Genomic DNA, 19,080 nt, shown 5'->3' on the forward strand with positions numbered 1-19,080 from the left:
GGCCTGGAGCTAAACTGAAAATTGAAAAGAAAAATGTTCCCCCACCCCAGACTTTCACATTCAGATTTTAAAACTATTATTAAATATTTTAAATAAACTATTAAAGCAAGAAGTAAACACACACACACAGACATATGACTGTCAGAGTCTGGCTTCTTATATGAAACCTGGGCTATGTTAAACCACCGGGCCTGGCATTGGTGACCCCTGATAGAGTGTCATGCCCCCACCTCCTCCTCCAGCTAATTCTCACTCATCACAAACCCCTAGCTATCCTTCTGCCCTGCTAGCCCCCCTGGCCGCACAGGTCCACAGTGATCTTTCTTTTTCCAAGGTCAACGTGCTCCTTTCTGCCCAGAGACATCACCAGTGGTCACATCACTTTCCTCTCCAACAGCCCAAAGGGAGGGCAGGAAGTGACTTTGAGAGGCCCCTACCATGTGCCAAGACCTTTATATGCAGATCTTTGCTTATCTGGGGTCTCCTCTCCTTGGTGGGAGGGTGACCCCCTCAAGGACAGCCACCCTGGGACGTACACCTCCAATTTCTGTGTTGGGCTTTAGTATACATACGTGCTCATGGTGCAGTTACCAACGGGGTCGAAGAACGTACAAATTCGTGGACTCAGTAACTGCAGACTGGAGGCAGAACCATGCCCCCGTGCTTCCCCCGCCTCCACATTTCCTCCCCACATCTCTGCCCCTCCCAATTCGAGTGTCAGTTTCAAATCTGAGGCTTTTGCCCCAGTTTAAGCCTTGGCTTAAAAATCCATTTTCTACAGAGTTGATTAGGACCTGAATTTGAAAGATGTTGGTTCTTTTTTGGCCTCGATCTAAAAAAGGTTTGCTTCATTGGAAAATCAGCCTTAGCACCTTCAAAGGCCTCTCTTGCACATTGAACTGAGCCAGACTTGGGGCTTTGAAAGGAATGCCACTTCATCCGGGCAAAGCCCCATCTTTTGTTTCTGAGGGGGCAAAGTCCTGAGGAATATGGGTGACTTGGGCAAAGGCCCAGCTGGCCCCAGACAGGATCTGCTTCTGAGGGAGAAGGGGTGAGAGTCCTGGAAATGCCTAGATTAGGCACTAAGCTTGGAAGAAAAGAGTCAGGCACCGGCCAGGCAAGCTTTTAGCATTTCTAACTCCAAAGAGTTTCCAAACACCCTCTCCTCTTCAGGATTCCCGGCGTCCCCCGCTGGTGCTGGCTGGGAGACGCTGAGCTGGGCTTGGCCGTGGTGGGGGTGGGGGCCAGGCGGCCGCTCTGGGGTGACGTCGCAGCCAGCTGTACCTTCAAAGGCTCTCTCTTTAAGTCTTCCTCTGACTCCTCAGTTGCCTCCGGGCACTGCCTGGCCCAGGAGGGGCCTTTCTGGAAGCCCGACTGCCTCTTGAATTCTGTTATTACTCTTTTCTTTAGAAATGGACTCCCTCCCTTTCAGGTGTCATGACAAATAATTGGTCTCTATTTTATCAATAGGATCCAAACTTCCCCATGGTGGGGGAGGGGCATGCAAATAGGTGTTTCTTTTTAATTGAATGAAATTGAGGGAGAAAATATTATTATTAACTTCAAAGAAACTACCCTGGGCCCCTTGGACAGGACTCAGAGCAGAGTTTCCTAATCGGAAATTAAGGGCAGAAAGAGAAAAAGACCAGGACACACGGGTGAGCTTTACTGGATTACTGATTTTTCCCTAAATAGCCTGGTTTAGTGTCTGGGGGTGCGGCGGGGGAGGGAACTGGCATGGTCCCTTGTGCCAGATGCTGTGCTGGGAGCCGGGGCTGCCGAAATGAATGAGACACCATCTCTGGCTCTCCCCGCCTGATGGAGGAGGTGGGCTTAGGCAGCCAGTGCCAGGGAGAAGCAGCAGAGCACAGTGGTGACCACCACTAGCCCTGGAATCAGAAGGCCTGGTCTGTGCACTGGCTCTGCTGCTTATGGGCTGTGTGGCGTTGGGCAAGTTACTTAGCCTCTCTGGGCCTTAAGTGTTACATCCTAACATGAGTTTCTTTACAAAACCTTCATTATCGGGCTCCCATGAGGATTTAATGAGCTAAACTAGTCAAGTACTTAGCACAGTACCTGGCACTGGTGTTTATTACTATCACTTAGAAGGGGTGGAGGAAGTGTGTGGGAGCCCTGAGGAGGCTGCAGCCGGTTGCCTGGATGCGGCAGGGGAGGCTTCAAAGAGCAGGTGACATTTGAATTGTACCCTGAAAGATGAGTAGGAGTTTGGTAGACAGAGTGGTGCGAGGGAACCCAGGGAGAGGGGAGTGTGGTCAGAGGCACAAGGGGAGGTGGCCGCTGCAAGGAAGGGCGGAGAGGCCGGTGCGGCTGGAGCCACAGACTTGAATCTGGCTTGGGGAGGGAGTAAAATCACAAAAGGCAAGATGGGTGAGGTTAGATTGGGAAAGGCCTCAAGTTCCATGAGATAGGTCATTAATTCATTCGGGTAAATCACTTTGACCATGTTAGACGTACTTTAAGTGCTCACTAAATATTAGCGTTGTCATTATTACTGTGATTATCCAGTCCTTGACAGCTGTCACCTCACTGAATTCTCACAACATCCCTGCGAAGTAGGTTCTACTATCCTGATTCCAGAAAACCAAGCAGGAAGGAGTGAGGAAGCTTCAGAATTTGCTCAGTGTCACTGAACCAGTCAGGGGCGGAGCCAGCAGGTGGCGGAGCTGGATTCTGAACCCGACCTGACTGACACCAGAGCCTAAAGCTCTTAACCGTGACTTTGGGCTCTCTCACAGTGCTTAATGTGGCTGCCTTAAGACAGGGCTTCTCATTTGCTTAGTTAGTGGGATTGTTTAGGAATAATACTATCCTGTTCACTTTGAAAGATGTAAATTAACGAAATCCAATTATGCGGTCTGACAGGGACCTTGAGGGAATAAATGCAGCTCTTAGGCTGGGGTGGAATTCAGGCAGCCTGAGGGAGGGGCGAGCTCTTGGGCTGTATTCTGAAGGCTCAGGCCCCAGAGGCATGGCCATCTGACCTCCTGCGCCTGTAGCACAAAAATCACCATGGCAACCCCAGTCAGCAGTTCTTTGCAGACAGCCTGGCAGGACTGAGCGGTACCTGACACCCTCTGGGGCACTTGGCTTTGAGCAAGGGCTTGGCTCCCTTAGGGACCAGTGCTGGCCAGGTGGTGCCGGTCTCCAGGCTTTGGACAGGAGCCCAGACATCTTCCGATTGGCCCAGGACCTGTGACAGCTTCTCTCCCACCCATTCATGGCCGGCCGGGCTCTTGGGTCCTGGGTCAGTTCTGCAGGTCCTCTTCTGCTGTTCTTTGGGGAGACACTCACAAGTTGAAGACAGTGAGTCAGTAGGCCCCCCACCCCTGGGACCTGCAGGGAAGTAGCTGGGGAGGGAAGAACATTCTCCAGAGGGGGAAGCTGATGACAGGCGCCAGGGAGTTCCCCTTCTCCGAACACTTCCCTGTTCATTGTGCACTGGTGCCTTCAACGCCAGAGGCTTAAGAAATCGCCCCAGATCCTGTGGCATTTACCCTGGGACAGCTGCCCTGAATTAGCACTCCAGCACAGATGAGCGGATCAGCATAAATGTCACCTCCCCAAAGAACCCTTCCCTGCCCCACGTTCATTCTTGTTCCCTGTCTTTCCCTTTATAACGTTTATTCCCATTTGCAGTTCTATGATATGACTTTCTTGCTTAATGTCCCCTGCTCCCTCCACCTGGCTGTAAACTCCACGTGGGCAGGGAACACGTCTATTTTCTTCCCTGTTGTGCAGCTGGGGAGGAGGAAAAGCACGGCCCATGGCGTTCTTGTCCGGTCTCCGGCAGCGTGTCCTCTTGCTCCGTCCCTGGTGCTGTCTCTCCCTGGCCTTGACTGCCGAGTTCTGCAAGGCGGGCCCTTAGGTTGCTTTCATTGCTCACTCTTTTTCCTAAGCTTTCTCACTCAGATACAAAGCTTCAGTTTACTACCTTGACATCTTCGTCTGTGTGTCTTAAAGTCACCCCCAACTTCCGTGACCAAGGCAGAACACATGGTCTCTCCCCTAGAACGTGGCCCCCTTTCCAGGGTTCTCCATCAGGCAGCTACGCAGGCGACCAGGACGCCAGGAGTCATCGACCCCTCCCCGCAAACCAGTCATTTTGACCTCTTCTGCATCTCCTGGATTTGTTTACGTCTCACCATCTCTCTGGTTCCCGTCCTAGTCCGTGCTACCTGCTCCGTTCACCTAACTGGCTTATTAACAAGCCTTCGGACTTCTCTGGTCCCCTCCATTCTCCATGCTCTAGCCAGAATCTTCTTAAAAGCCCAATCTGATCACGTCACTGTCATCCCTCCCTCTTCCACACACACAATTTGAAACAACCCAGACCACCCGGGGACTGAGTCAGGACACACACTCTCCGGGTGACCTCTTGTGAGCCCTCAGCACCTGGCCTTTGTGCCAGCCACACCTCCCTCTGGAAGGACTCCTCTTAGACGGTGTCCCTTCAAGATAGCTCCAGCCTGGTGGCCTTCCAAGGTCTTCTCTGGTCTACAGAGAGCTCATGTGCCCTTGCCTCTGCTTGCCAACCAGGGCAGCTCGCCCTGTGGTGCAGCCTGTCTGTTCTCTTCTAGGCTGAAGTGGAACACCAGTCCCTGGGGTTCTCTGAACTCCACCAGACAGGTGTAAATTCCTCAGAAAGGTCTCCGTGAAGGGAGCTGGACTCACAGTTCATTGTAAAGAAATCTTTTCTTCTTGCCTTTTCAACCACAACAGTTACAGCCAGGAGTAGGGTTGAGGTAAGGGTCCCAAATGGGTGGGATCCCCTCTTTTGCTAGTCCTGAGTCCCTGGACCATCATTTTACTCTGGGATGTGGGAACACCTTGCCACCTCATGAGTCCTTCTGGAGCCACTGGCAGAAATGAGTAGAAAGCTGGAGTGACAGAATTCTGTTTTACAAACCAAGTGGTTCATGGATGGTTTGGCTAGAATCTCCCACTGAAAGACAGGAAAGGGTGGGTTCCTTTTGGAGAAGTTGGGTGGGCATGGCCCCGAGCAGCTGGGAGCCCCCCAGCAGCGCTGAATGCTGAGAGAGAGAACACAGGGCTCGCATGGCTCTGTCACCTGAGGCTGGAGTGCAGGGTCTTCTGAAGCCTTCAACCTCGCCACCCCTGTTGACCTTCTATCCCCTCGGTCAGCCCCTCACCCCAGCATGGGGCCCTCTCCCTGGACCTCAGCTCCAGCCTCAGCCCAGAGGAGTTGCTTTTTAGGGGATAGCTCTGTAGGGAGCACCCCCCAACCCTGTGCCCAGCATCTGGAGACCTGGGGGCCACCACAACCCTTCCAGGCTGGGAGCCACATTTCTCTTGAAAACCACAAGGAATCATTTTGCTTCAATCAAGTGGTAAGAGTCCTTGTCTCTTGCTCAGAAGCCCCACAACCATCTGAGACTTGCCCCTCCCTTACTGAGTCCTTGGTCCAGACACTGAGTATTTCTATCTTATCTCACCAAGGCCAGCACCAGGCAAAACCGTAATGGAGATGCAGTTTGTCTGAACGGTGACCACCGGGACAGGCATCTCCCCTACATTGCAAAATATAAATTGGCACAATCTTTCTGGAAAACAATTCAGAAAGGTGTATCGAGAGCATTAAGAGTGTGTTTTTGCCTTTTGATTGAGAAATTCTGTTTTAGGAGGAGCTGGTAACCAAGGTTTATGATGGGGAGTTCATTTTCACTGGGGGGACCCCATCTTGGATGCAGCTTCCTCTGGATACTGTTTGATTTGCTGCTTTAATATCAGGGCAACCTTCTTCGGTGTCCCAGTCATAGACTGAACACGGAGAGATGGTATAGACAGTCAGGGTGGATTTAAGGCAGTGTGACTCTGTGAATAATGTTGTCTAACGGGGCCTGTCCCCAAAGATACATGGTTCTCAAAAGGAGACTGTTGTGGTACTAAGTGCATAAAAATTTGTGTGGGGATTTTATAAAAAGAGAAATTGCATTAGCACCTTACCTCCCATTCTGATTCATTAAGTTCAGGTGGTTTCCAGGAACGTCTGTTTTTAAGAAGCTTCCTTGTAGATTTTGATACACAGGAAGAAGGTTTGAGAACCATTGCTTAGGCTGTAATCTCCCAAAGTCCCCTGAGTCTTTAAACAATCCCCCTAGGTCTCATTTTCGTGGGAATATTGTATTATGTCACACAGAATCCATGCATTCAAGAAATACCTGAGGCACGCGGGTGCCGGGAGGACAGGGATTGGTGCCATTTATGCAAACAATCTGCCACAGCTGTCACTTAAACATCACCTGTTAGGGACTGCATGGTTAGAAGGCTCCCCCATTGGCCCTGGGCAGCGGAAGGGTCTGTGCGCACATATGTGGGAAGTAAGGCCCTGTGTGTCAACAGTTTGCTTCAAGTATCTTAGACTTTACCAACAATGACTTGGAGTATATTGCCAAAGGGGGTGAGCAAAAGTATTTGGGAAATTATTCAAGATATTCAGAAAACTTCCCAAAGAAGGCATCACCATCACAGTTACCTTGCAAATCCTGTTTCCACGCTGCCCTGAAATTCTAGTCGGGCTCTGGTTGCCAAGGAGATGCTTTTGTTTCAAAGTGGGACACATCCATCCCTGTACTGAAGACCCATGGAAAATGGCTTTCATCTCCTTTCCCAAATGAATAATGACAAGTACTTAAGCCTGACCTTTCAAACCCTGCACCATCGGACCAAATTACAGTTTCCAATTCATATTCTAACGTAGGGCCTGAAGATGAGCACTGAATGCCACAGTGGGATTTTTGCTCCCTGTCTTCCCCACCTAAACTTGCACCTCCATCAGAGCAATTCCAAATCTCAGCAATTCTACAAGTGCCTGTTTCACTATTAGCTGTATTAAAAACTGTCGCTATTAACAGCAAACGGAAAGGCACGATTTCCCTCTTTACTGGGCACCGAGGGAAAAAAAGTGATTAAAGCCAGACAAATCTGAGAACAGTTCTGTCATCTGCTGGTTTGACCTTAGAAGAGCTGCTTAATTTTGCTCGGCCCCGATTTTTAATTCTCTAATATAAGGCTAATACCCACGTACAGGGTGGTTATAATAAAATAATGTATTTAAAGTTCCTGCCATGGAGGTGGGATAAATGACAACCTGATAAATGGCCCCACGTGACAAGCTCCTGCCTGATTCCTTCCTATGCCGTCTGCTGTTGCCTGTCCTACCCTCTGCTTACCCACCCCTCCCCGCTCTTTACCACAAGGACCGTGTCTTCTTTCTTACTGCTGCTACCTGCATTTACAGACGCGGAAACAGAGGCACCACCAGACCACGTAACTGATTCAAGGCCAGATCACTGGCGGTGATGGAGCTGAGATGTGAACTTATTCTACGACCTGCCCTCTAACCCCCTGAGCTATACCCCCTTATCTTGGCAGGGGAAGCACAGCCCAAGATGAAGGCTGATCTGAGATCAAGGGGCAGGAGTCGGGGTCAGGGGGGAGTGAGATAGGAAGGGGAGGGAAGAGTGCACTGGTACTTGTTTCCACCAGGCCCTCTGAGTCTCCAAACTGCGACCTGGGAGGAGGAAAGAAGGAAACACTCATCACTGTCTGTAGTTAGTCACTGTTCAGGGGTTACCTGTGAACTGCCTGCCCCTCTGGTTGTGCACGATTAGGATCAAGGAATGCCGGCAGCCTGCCACCAGCGCGCAGAGCAGCCCAGGGTGGGGGCAGGAAGCCAGACTGAACAGGTACTTTTTCATTGTCCCTGGGAAAACCTGGCCCCAGCCTCGTGGACCCATGGAAGATGGCGCAGGGCAGGAGGGAGTTAGCAATGGGCCACAGTGACCGTGACGTGCTTGGGTGACGCGGCTGGTGGGTGATGCCCTTGGCAGGTGAAGTGGTCCGCACTGATGCCTCAAGCAAAAAAGCAGACAGTGAGTGGGTGGTGAAGGTAACGTAACCAGGAGAGTGTTGCAGAATTTCATCTTGAAAGATTTGTTTACGTTTCTTTTAGAAGCAGGCCAGCGCAAGAGGGAGTATTAAGAATTCTTGTCTCAAATTCCTTTTAAAGAGTTCTCGAGATGAATTAAAAAGAAAAAACAAAAAGAGTTCTATGGAAAGGTGTGGGCCCACCTGTGTTTTGAAACATGTCAAGTATGTGAGATTCTAGAAGAGACACTTTCTGAGACCGACTTTCTTCTCAATTCGCAGTTAGAAAAATTCCGTGCATTAGAAACTATGACTTTGAGTCGGTAACTGCCACCCTATAGAATCATCCTAAAAATAAAAAGGAACACAGCTTTAAGCTTTCCTGAGTCTTCTTTAGGACTGGGCTTATTGTTCCCTTGGGAGAAACTTTTGGCCTTTAAATCGACAGGTCCTGCTTTTCTGTATTGGTCTGTGAACTTCCCTGAGGGACCATCTTTTAAATCAAAGGGGCCCATTCACAACTGGAGGGGACAAAAAAATCCATTTTTTTAAAGTTAAAAATGCTGCAAGTTAGCCAGAGAGGTAAGTTATCTAATCTCTTTTTGGAGAATAGACTATCCTTTTAATTTTTAGTAAAATGTCATGTCGAGGGCATAGCCGTTTATATCATTACCCAGGAAACTTAGGCTGAATTGAGGCAGTGGAGTTCCATATAAAAAGTGACACGCAAAGGCCAGAGTTCAAAGCCCCACTGTGTGGGCCCTAGGTGCCAACTCCTGGGCAAAGCTCTCTAAGACTCAGTTTCCCCACTTGGAAAATGGTATCAGCTCTTTTCACAGTTATTTTGAGGATCAAATGAGATTATATACAAGCACACACATAAACACAGAGTTCCATTTTGCTTTTTAAAATGGCTCTAAGTTATTAATTCCTAGGAAACTAGTGCCAACAAGCTGGGTTTTGAATTGGGGGAGAACTTGTGGGAAGGCCAGGCCATTGGCTGAGTTTGGTCTCACGTGCCCAGTCTTTTTACCTCCCCCAGAGGTTGCGTATCATTGAAAAAGACAGCCTCTAGTCATCAAGAAGCCGGTTGATGCTGATCTCCCATCACAGCTGGACATAGGGCACAAAGGGACAGCTTTTCCTTTGATGTGAATTTTTATGTAATCAGCAAGCTAAAAGCAACGAAAAGTTAGGGCTTTCCTTGGAATACCTTGCACAAAAGACTTCATGCATCCTTCACAGCTTTCCAAAAGATTAGTTTGCATTCCTCCAGGGGAGTTGTACCATCACCTCGCATTACACATGTACAACCTCCCCCTCCCCAGTGTCTCCTTCCTGCCTCTTAATTTCAATTAGCAACAACACGATTCTCCGGCTTTCTCATTTATCCACTCAAACTCATCACTGTACTGCATGTTTCAAAACCATTATTGCACTTCAGCTAATCTCAAACAACCATCTCAAGAAGGCAATATTGCCCTCAGATTGTGGTATGGAAATCGAGGTTCATAGAGATTAAATTACTTCCAGGGTCACAGAGCAAGTGGAATGTGAAAAAAATAAACTTTGAAAACTCCAAGCTCTGACCCCAGGTTCAATGCCCCTTTTTCCATTCTAATTACTATTTTTGGTTAATAAAAGATAATAGTGAAATTAATTTGCCTCCTGCTGAAATCATAACTGACATTTTCAAAGGTGACAATAACTATACATTTTGCACAACTTACACTATGGCAATATTCCATTAATGCAATATCAAGTGATTATAAGAAATGTCACAAGAAAACCATGGGTCAGGAAGAAATAAGGGGACAAATAACTCTGACAACGCTGATGTCTTTCAGAATGCATGTCCAATAATTAAGCAGAAACACACATAGGCAAGTATGTTACTCCAATATTAATATGATAAATAAATATATATAAAAGCAAATAATCAGTGTTCGGTTTTGCCAATTTTATTGAACCAATAAAATTCCTACTAATAACAATGAAATAAATTTCTGCAAGTATAAATGTGATACAGTTTAACAAAACCCATTGTTCTGTACCTATAAATAGATTTTCAAAATGTCATAAAAAGTGCAGTTATGAATTGTTAACATGTTAATACACAGTTCCTTTATTTCAAATGTGTTTGGCTTGACTCACTAACAGTTCCTTCTGCATCTGTTCAAATAATATCCATCCCTCCAAAAAAAAAAAAAAAAAAGGCATGAAAGCACTAGAATATTACACATAAACTGATCCATTCAGGTCAGCTTTAGTCAGAGTTGTAAAATCAGCAACATAAGAAAAATAAAACCTAGTTATACATACAAAAAGCTTCCATGGGTTCTATATTCTCCTTTACTGCTGACTCGTGTGGAGGGCATAATAGCTGAAAAGGCTTATATGGTTAACTACCTTAGACTACATCTACAGGGTCTGATTCGCCAGAACGAGTTTAAAGTGGCTGTTTATCAAGTTTGCTATTTTCAGAATTGAAACTATAAATGTAAGACCGCCATTCGACGCTGAAAATTGTGTGGATCCTAAATTGCATCAATGATCTATTTGATAAAAGCTTATTCTAATTGAAAACCTTATAGAGTAAGAGACTGTATATAGAGCAGTCTTAAAGATCACGTCGTCTGCCTCACGTTAGTCCAAAGACACGTGCTTCGTAAAAAAAAAAAAAAATTACAGTAACAAAGCACAGGATTACAAAGGCGAAAACATCACAGCTTCTGATTACATTGAATAAAAAGTACCGAGGAACGCAAAAGACGATTCTGTATTAATACTGATGAATTAAAGAACTCTAACAGACTTTTCACAGCATGCTACATATATCACTCACAACTTAAGGATAAAATGATGTCTAAAATTGAAAGATAAGAAGTTGGCAATCTGATTTCATGTGCAATTCAGCTACAGAGTCTTAATATATACATTCATGATGTAGCTGCCCTGCAAAATCAGGATTTTTTTCTGTTTTGTAAAAAGAGATTTCAAGTTCGAATCCTATTTCATAAGCTAAAGGATACATCCAGTTCTTCCATGACCAGGAAAGGTTATTTTCAGGTTTGAAGGAGCTAATCCAAGTAGCAAGGCCATATTCCAAGCTGACCTGACTGGGTTCTTTGTAACCTTGCTCCAACTGTGCATGTGGCCGTGACTCTTCCATTCGCATGGAGAAGATGCCAGGCTGGCTTGTGGTTTGTTTTCCGTGTCTATCTGATTTCGGATTGAAAAGAGTAAATGTGAAGAGAAAGAGGAAGGGAAAAAATTGTATTTTCTTTCCGGGGACGATACACGGATGCGATGGAAATATCTGCACTGGAGGCAGAGTTTGGATTTGTTTCCTTGATGAACAAGGGTACCATTTAACTCTTACTTTTTATTTTGGAGAACCAGTGAAATTCAGAAAGAAGAAAAGTCTCAACATGACAAAGGAAACTTCTCAGCTACCCAAGGATCCGTTTCCTTTTATCCCACTTTTTGATCCTTTCTTATCAGATTTAGGAGTCAGGTGAAAATTTGTAAAGGCTGATTAATTTAAGACAGAGATGTATAATTAGTTTCGTTCAGTAAGTGTCGTAATGCATACACTCTGCTCATCAGGATTCATAAACAGTATTTTAGCATTAAAGATGAGAGAGTGTCTCTCCCTTTGATATTCTGTTAAAATTATACATTCACTTTCTAAGAGGTTAAATTGAGGGGTGCAAGAAAATAGACTGTACCAGCAAATTTATATACCAAAATTATATTTATCATATTTAGACTTACTAACGTTGGATGTTGTCCTATGAGCTGCAAAACGAGGTGTTTGTTCTAGTGGCTGTTTTATAGTATGCACGTCATTACTTCAAAGATTTCCACAAGCATTGAAAAGAATCAGATATTCATCCCCCCCACCCCTATATTTCTTCTTTTCCAACTCTACTTCATGGTGGTGCAGTCATAATTAATTTAAAGCTAGAATGAACACTTCATGACATACGATTTAATAAAAACCATTCCCATCAGTCTCCATTATTAAAGTCTCATTTCTTAACTAGGCATCTGTCTACTCCTGGGCCCTTAAAGGCGTTTACTAGACTCTGCTGCCAGGTTGGGCAGTTCAGGAATGGGCGTGGAAGTCATCCAAAGATCACAGTAATGTGTTTTTTCAAATAGGGTGGTTTGTCTTCGGGTCAGGCAACCACCTACAGATACACGCGCCCCACCACGGAAACCTGACAGTTTTCATCCATGAGCCACACCAAGTAGGCACTGGCTAGAGAGGAAGTGTGGTCGCTTCCTCCTCCTCTGTGTTCCTTCCTCCTCTTCCTGTTCCTTAACGATGCTGTCCAGACACCCCGGAAGTGCAGCCAGGGGAACAGAGACCCCAGCGCAGCCCGTTCCCTTCTCATCCCCGGGCACGTGACCCCCGTGAGAACAAGCTGGGAATGGGGCTTTGAAGCTCCGTCTAACCCGGGAGAGCCTGCTCAAACCCTCATGTCGCCAATTTTGTGGCCTTTTATCTACATTAAAAATCAGATGGGCTCCTGTGATCCAACAGGACCACCTAAACACCCTTTACATGTCCTTCTGTTGGAAATGTGTTTCAAGGACCGAATGACACCAGTCGAAAGAGTGTCTGCCGGAAACTTCCTGTGCCACTGCCGGGTTACAGATCCCTCTGGACTGCCGGATAATTTCAACTTCACATTCAAATAACTTGGACTAATGCAGGTGTCTATAACCTAATATAGATCCAGGTTAGGATGGCAATTCGATCGCTTTAAAATCCTGCTAAATGCTAAATTCTGCATGGTAGAAATAGTTCAATTTCTGTATCATGTATAAATATAAAGATTCTTACTTCGATAGAAGGCAAACATCTTCTATGATTTATTTAAAATATGGAAGTAGTATTACTGAACAACAGAGGTGAATCCATGAAAAGGCTGGATACTCTGAATTCATAGGCTCTTTGGGGATGAGGTAGAGGAGAGCAAGTATTTTGGTGGCTGGGAAAGGGCAGGGCAGTGTGGGGTGGACGAGACCACAGGGGGTGTTGCATAATACCTGGTGGGGTGTCTAGGGCAGAGGTTAGCCAAAATATAGCTGGGTGGTCGTGGGATTCACAGGGAGTGGGGGCAAAGTCGTATTCTTAATGAATGGAGGAAAAAGCAACTCGGAAAAGTAAATGCTGGTGACTATCAGCAGGTGGCTGGTGACGTTTGGTGTGGATTGTGAAAAGGCCTTCGGACCAAGATGGGCTGAGGGGAGGAGAGAGAGCATGGTAGAGGTCGAGGCACTTGGAGGAAGAGAAAGCAGGCGGGAAAGGGCGGGCTCAGTGTAGGCAGGAGCTCCCGCAACCGGAAGAGCTCCTTTAGATTAGGTGTGTGATGCTGAGGGCAGCCACGCTCTGAGAATTCTGGTCCACGTGTTCTGGGGAAAAGCTTTTCCCTCCTCACGGGGCCCTGCCTTGACACTTAACCTCCACCTCCATGATCCATTTCACCCCAGCTATTCTTGTTCTAGGTCTCACCTGAGCCACACTGGCATGGAAGTAAGCTCCACGTACAGGGGGCACTGAAGTTCTGTTGACTGAGACGAATACATTCACGTTACAGTACTGTTTTAAGGAAAGACTGCTGAATTTGATTCTCAGTCTCCAGAGGGGCATACTAGGAAAACATAGTTTATGATGATGGCCACCTAGAGTAGGTTCCGACTAAAAAAATTAGGTAACTTAAAACTCGATCTGAATAGAGGAGCCACATGTCTCTCGGTTTGCTGTTGAATTATACTACTTAGAAAATTTCATATGCTATTTACATAACATTATTGTTGCATAATTTTTACTCCACGCAAGACCGTCTGTTTGCATAAAAGAGGAAAAAGTCCCATTTATGATAAAGAGAAGAGTTTAAGGTCTTGCTTTCCAGAGGCAGGATTTAGAATCGTCTCTCAAACACAACAGAAACAAAACAAAAACCTCAGTTTACTAGCACAGTGCAAATCATTTTTATAACATGCACTGTCATTTATTTTTGTCCCTGACGAATTGTTCCTAGAGTGTTAAAGAATCTCACCATCATGTACGCATGCACTCTGCATGAAAGCGGGGGACTATTTTTAAGCATAGATCTTTAATTGTTGGTAATTTCATTTTGCTGCGGCATAAAAATCTAAGATTTTGGATTTAAAAACTATAAGGTGGGAAAAAGTGTTGCTCGGGAATAACGTTCATTAGTTTTTAGGAGCATTTAAAATCTTTAAGGGATTTTATAACACAAATGAAATAGGGGCTCTGGTTCATACATGATTTTGATATAAAGCTTACATTGAGTTTTCTGTTCTAAGAGAGCCCCATGTTGCTCTGTTGTTCTTATTTGGGTTTTGAGCCGTAATTACAGGCCAAGGCCATGCCCCAGATTCCACATTAGCCACCTTATATTTAAAAAGTACCCCAAACGGGACCAAGATTCTTCCTGAGTCTGAGACAATACACTTAACTCAAAAAGGCTAAGAAAGGAGTAAGTGGTCCCATCTCAAAGGCCTGTTTCCTCAATTGTCACCAGTCTGTCTGAGGAGGCCCGATCCGAAGTCCAGGCGGCTGCCTGGCCCCTCCCACAGTCAAGGGACAGAGTTAAAGATGTACTTTTAGATGAGAGAGCATTTAGATGTTTCTTAAGGTGATCTGAGAAAGTAAGAATTACAGCCGAAGTGGGAAAACTCGAAATTCAAAAGTAAACAGACATCGCTCAAGCATGTACATAGGTGGGTTATTGGACTAATTTTAAAATAATAAGCAACGAAGTCAGAGACTTGACATTCGCGTGTGCTTTTGCTCACCGACACTCACACATGTAAGTTTGGCACAACGTGAGCTCGAGGTGTGGGTGAGCAGAGCGTATAATCGCCTATAATCAGCTCATTGTACCAACTGAACCAGGTATCTCTTTTAAAAATATCACATTTGCATATAAAAAAGCTACACTATAAATGACTACATAGTAAATTCATTACTCTGAAAAAAATACCACCCTGGAAAACCGCATCAGAATTTCAAGCGCGCACTAGATGAAGCTCACAGCAACCGCGCCGTGAGATGGTATTCACAACCTGCAGAGCTGTGCGCGCTGCCTCTCGGGAGGTGCCTTGGCACCTTCGGAAGTCAATTTTTCTAGGCTGAGTCAGTGAGGTTCATAGATAGATTGTTTTGTTTTTGTTTAGAGTTCCAAGTCGACTGATTTTCCTGGTTAGCAATGAGATAGGTTTATGCTGAGCTAAAAAGAAACCTTGCTAAGAAAGAGATCCAGTAAAGGCACTAAGAATCCCATAACCCAGACTCCAACGACTTAACGTTTCTGGGGGAAAAAACACAAGAACAAAAACTAAGTGGCCATTTTAGTTACTTAAACCTTGTTTCCCCTTTTGGTCTCAAGCTCATCGGGTGTTCCGTGAGAATTTCTCCTCCTTTTCAATACACAAAGGTCATTTTTTATCCTGTCATACGGGTCACCTGCGCAAAAATATAGGGCTATTAACAGAAAGAATTCTAGTTAAAAAAAAAAGTCAGGAATAAAGGATATCCTCAATTTGAAAGTTCTAAAATCAGGGAAGTGAAATGGACATGCATGTAGCTGTTCGTATTTGCCATTCCCCTGAATACCTTCTCTGTAGTAAATACATGTCTATATAATGTCATATGGAATAAAATCAACATATGGTTTATGCAATAAACAAAACAGAATAGATCTGGCACAAGTTCTTTGAATAATCTCTTTAAATAAACCACCCTGTCTTAAAAAATATTGGTCATTTTTTTTCCTCACATGGAAGATTGCAACCAAGATCCTAGAATCTAAAAATGCAGAACCAACTTATCTTCATAGGCTTACAGTCATCTTTCTAAGTCTCTTATCTGGAACAAAACCTAAAAGAAAGCAACCTAGTGGATTGTACCAGAAAAGGGTGATGAGTGGAAGGGAGAAATGATTTAACAAAACACTAGTCCACGATTCTTTCATGAGAGAAAAAAGAAGTAAGTCCTATCTAACAGGTAAGTCTAAAATGAAATCTTTGTGGGAACTCTAATGGGACAATTTAACTCTATCATTCACTAGGAGAAAATGGATCTGTTTTTTAAAAAAAATTAGCATGTTTGTGTAAAATTCAAGTCATCCTTAATTAACCCAAAAGTGTTTAAGCAGTGCAGCTGTGTCCTACTGGAGAGCTGTAAGCGTCTCTTCAGGCACTTCACTGGGTCAGTAACATAATACAAATTAAAGCTATAAACACATAATGTTGTGCTCTGTGAAGGTCGTCTAATCCAGCAACAGAAACCAATGCAAAAATGTGACTTTTGGGGTATTTTTTTCCTCCCTTAAGACTTGCTATCTTTTTTAAACCAGTCGTCCAAAGAGATTTTTCTGGGGAAGGGGATGCTTTGGCATTGCGAAAGGAACATTGTTCAACCCCAGGAAGGCAAAAAGCCTTGTGCAATAAAGAAATCTGAACACAATTTCTTTATGGCTCTGTTTTCAAAGGACACTTCTGCAGTGACATAACAGGGGGAAAGTTTAGTTGAGTTTTTTTTTTTTTTAACATATTGCACTCTTTTGTTCTTGCTGTTGTTCAATCACATTAATGCATAGAAACACAATTTTTTTTAACCTTTGAATAATTAACTGTTTAACCTATCATCAGAAAAACCATGGAAAATAAGTTCTAAAAGCCTAACAGGAAAAAAATATAGGTATATTAACCTCTGCTTTCTCTGCTTACGGCAATATAGAAAACACTATGAGAAACGAAAAATGTGCAAAGAAAATTTTTGGTCAGTCTTGTGTGGGTACATGTTGTTGCTATGTGCCAGCTAAGTGACCTGTAAGCAGCACTGTGAGCACTGATTGTTTACGATGACTGAGGATTACTGTCAGTGATAGAAAGGATTGTGCATAATTCCACTTTGAATATATACATCTGCTATGGAAATCTGAAACTTCTGTTTCCAAAGAGAAGAAAAGAGCTGAATTTGGCATTTCAGTAGCATGCTATAGAATTCATCATGATTAATTTCACATTAAGTTATGGACAATGGCTGTATCACATTTCATGTTATCGCCAATAGCAGTAAAAAAAAAAAAAAACCCCAAACAAACAAACAAACAAACAAAAAATAAACAGTGCCTGACAAATAATCTCCTGGGGACACAGATGAGTGTCCTGTGAGCAGCTTAGTTAGACAGCGCATGCTTCTCCGCCACCAGATTTAGGACACAACGGTAACATTTCAGAATGGCCGGAGGAGGTCATTCATTGCTGAATTCCAATATCTGAAAAACAGTTGCTTGAGCAGATTGTAAGCGCTTTTCCTTATTTAAAAAAAAAAAAAAAAAAAAAAAAAGGAAAGAACAAAAATACACGAAACACACAAAACCCCAAAGCGCGGAAGTTAAGCGTTAACAAACCGGGTCCGTGATTTATGACCGGGATCCAAAAATCCAACTACGAACAATGCAAAGTAGTGCTCCTCAGCATTATTTTTTGCAATCGTTAGTCATGTTAAGCATCGAGAAAAAGAAAACACATCATTGCACATTACAGCCGCCCCCCCAAAACGGCTAAACTTTGACACTAGAGAATTGGATGATGTCTGATGCTACATCACAAACAGCTTCTGATGTATATCCTATGGGAAAAGGTCTTTACACACATGTGACGTGTTCCCTGGGTGACGCTTCAGGTCAAATGCCGGGTGATGGCACGAAGCGCGTAGAGGAGTTCGGCTTGCATCCGCGCTTCCATCAGAAGTAAATTCACGTGAACCTGCAAACCAAAGTGTTACCCCTTTAGTGATCGTTACAAACAACTGAAAACATTTTCATCTTTTTTTCCTGGATCAGACATCCACAAAGGTTTTTCATGGGTAATTCAGACACATGTACGAATACACACGCCTGGGCATATTTATGAATAGACAAGATGTAACATTCATAAGAAAACCGCGTTTATTTAAAAAAAAAAATGGCCCGTGAGTGGTAAAAATGACCCCTAACGTCTTAAAACTTCCAATAGTTTTGTTAGAATATGTGTTATGTAAAGCCAATCAATCTTTGGGGTTGTAAAATAAAACTGATGTTTACAAATTCCGATTTTCCGACAAATTATACTTTCTTCCAGTTGTGAAATCTGATAGGGCTAAAAATCGGTCCTACGTTTCTTATGGTTTATGCTTATTCCTTGCAAAGCTTTTCAAAACATTTCTTACTATTCGCAGGCACACCTCGTTTTATCGCGCTTTGATTTACTGCACTTCACAGATACTGAGTTTTTTACAAACTGAAGGTTTGTGGCAACCCTGCATTGAGTGAGTCTACTGGAGTCATTTTTCAAGCAGCATTCGCTCACCTCGTGCCTCTGTGTCACATCTGGTAATTCTCACATTTCAAACCCTCCACCAGCAAAAAGATTATGACTCACTGAAGGTTCAGATGATGATTAGCATTTTTTAGCAATAAAGTATTTTTCAGTTAAGGTATGTGCATTGTTTTTAAGACAACACTTTTGCACACTTAATAGACTACAGTATTGTGTAAACATACTTTTATATGCACTGGGAAACCAGAATATCCTGTGACTCGCTTTATTGTGATATTCACTTTACTGCAGTGGTTCGGAACCAAATCCACAATAACTCCGAGGCATGCCTGTACTTGGAAGACGGTAGAGTGAAAATCTGAAGCTTGAAGCAGCTTGGAATTAGCGTCTGGTACTCGGATATGCATAGCTTGCCTAGAGTCTTTCAGATACAGCTGTGAACAAGCATCTAATTTCTTTAGGAGGCACACATCTCATCTGAGAAGCCGAAATGATTATCCACATATTTTCAAAAATTTTTACAAAGAAATGTGTTATGATATTATACTCAATTTATTTTGGTATCTTTCCAGAGGTTAGATATATTTTGGACTTACTCTCTCGATGAGTAAGGAGAATTTCTTGACACTACCTAGTAAAAGGAGAAAGTCTAATGCAAACATACGAGCAGGGCCTAAAAATCCATCAAGGAGAGATGCTGGAGATAAGTGGGTATTTATCTGATGTGTGATCGGCTCTGAGACTTCCAGTCTGTTAGGTACTGAGGGCATAACATTCTCTATCAAAGTCACACAGCAAATTAGT

General features: G+C 44.2%; 1 protein-coding gene across 4 annotated transcripts in view; it reads right to left on the minus strand.

Moving 5' to 3' along the window:
- Positions 1-9,853: 9,853 nt before the first annotated feature.
- The window catches only part of SESN3 (sestrin 3), a 70,257-nt gene continuing 61,030 nt past the window's right edge, over positions 9,854-19,080 (minus strand). For all 4 annotated transcript variants that reach the window (XM_031460603.2, XM_031460604.2, XM_064492832.1 and 1 more), the window contains exon 10: positions 9,854-17,724. In XM_031460603.2, the coding sequence (XP_031316463.2) occupies positions 17,638-17,724 (87 nt within the window). In that variant the 3' untranslated portion in view covers positions 9,854-17,637. The remainder of the gene's footprint in view (positions 17,725-19,080) is intronic.

Source organism: Camelus dromedarius, chromosome 12 (assembly GCF_036321535.1).
Source record: "Camelus dromedarius isolate mCamDro1 chromosome 12, mCamDro1.pat, whole genome shotgun sequence".
Taxonomy (NCBI): domain Eukaryota; kingdom Metazoa; phylum Chordata; class Mammalia; order Artiodactyla; family Camelidae; genus Camelus; species Camelus dromedarius.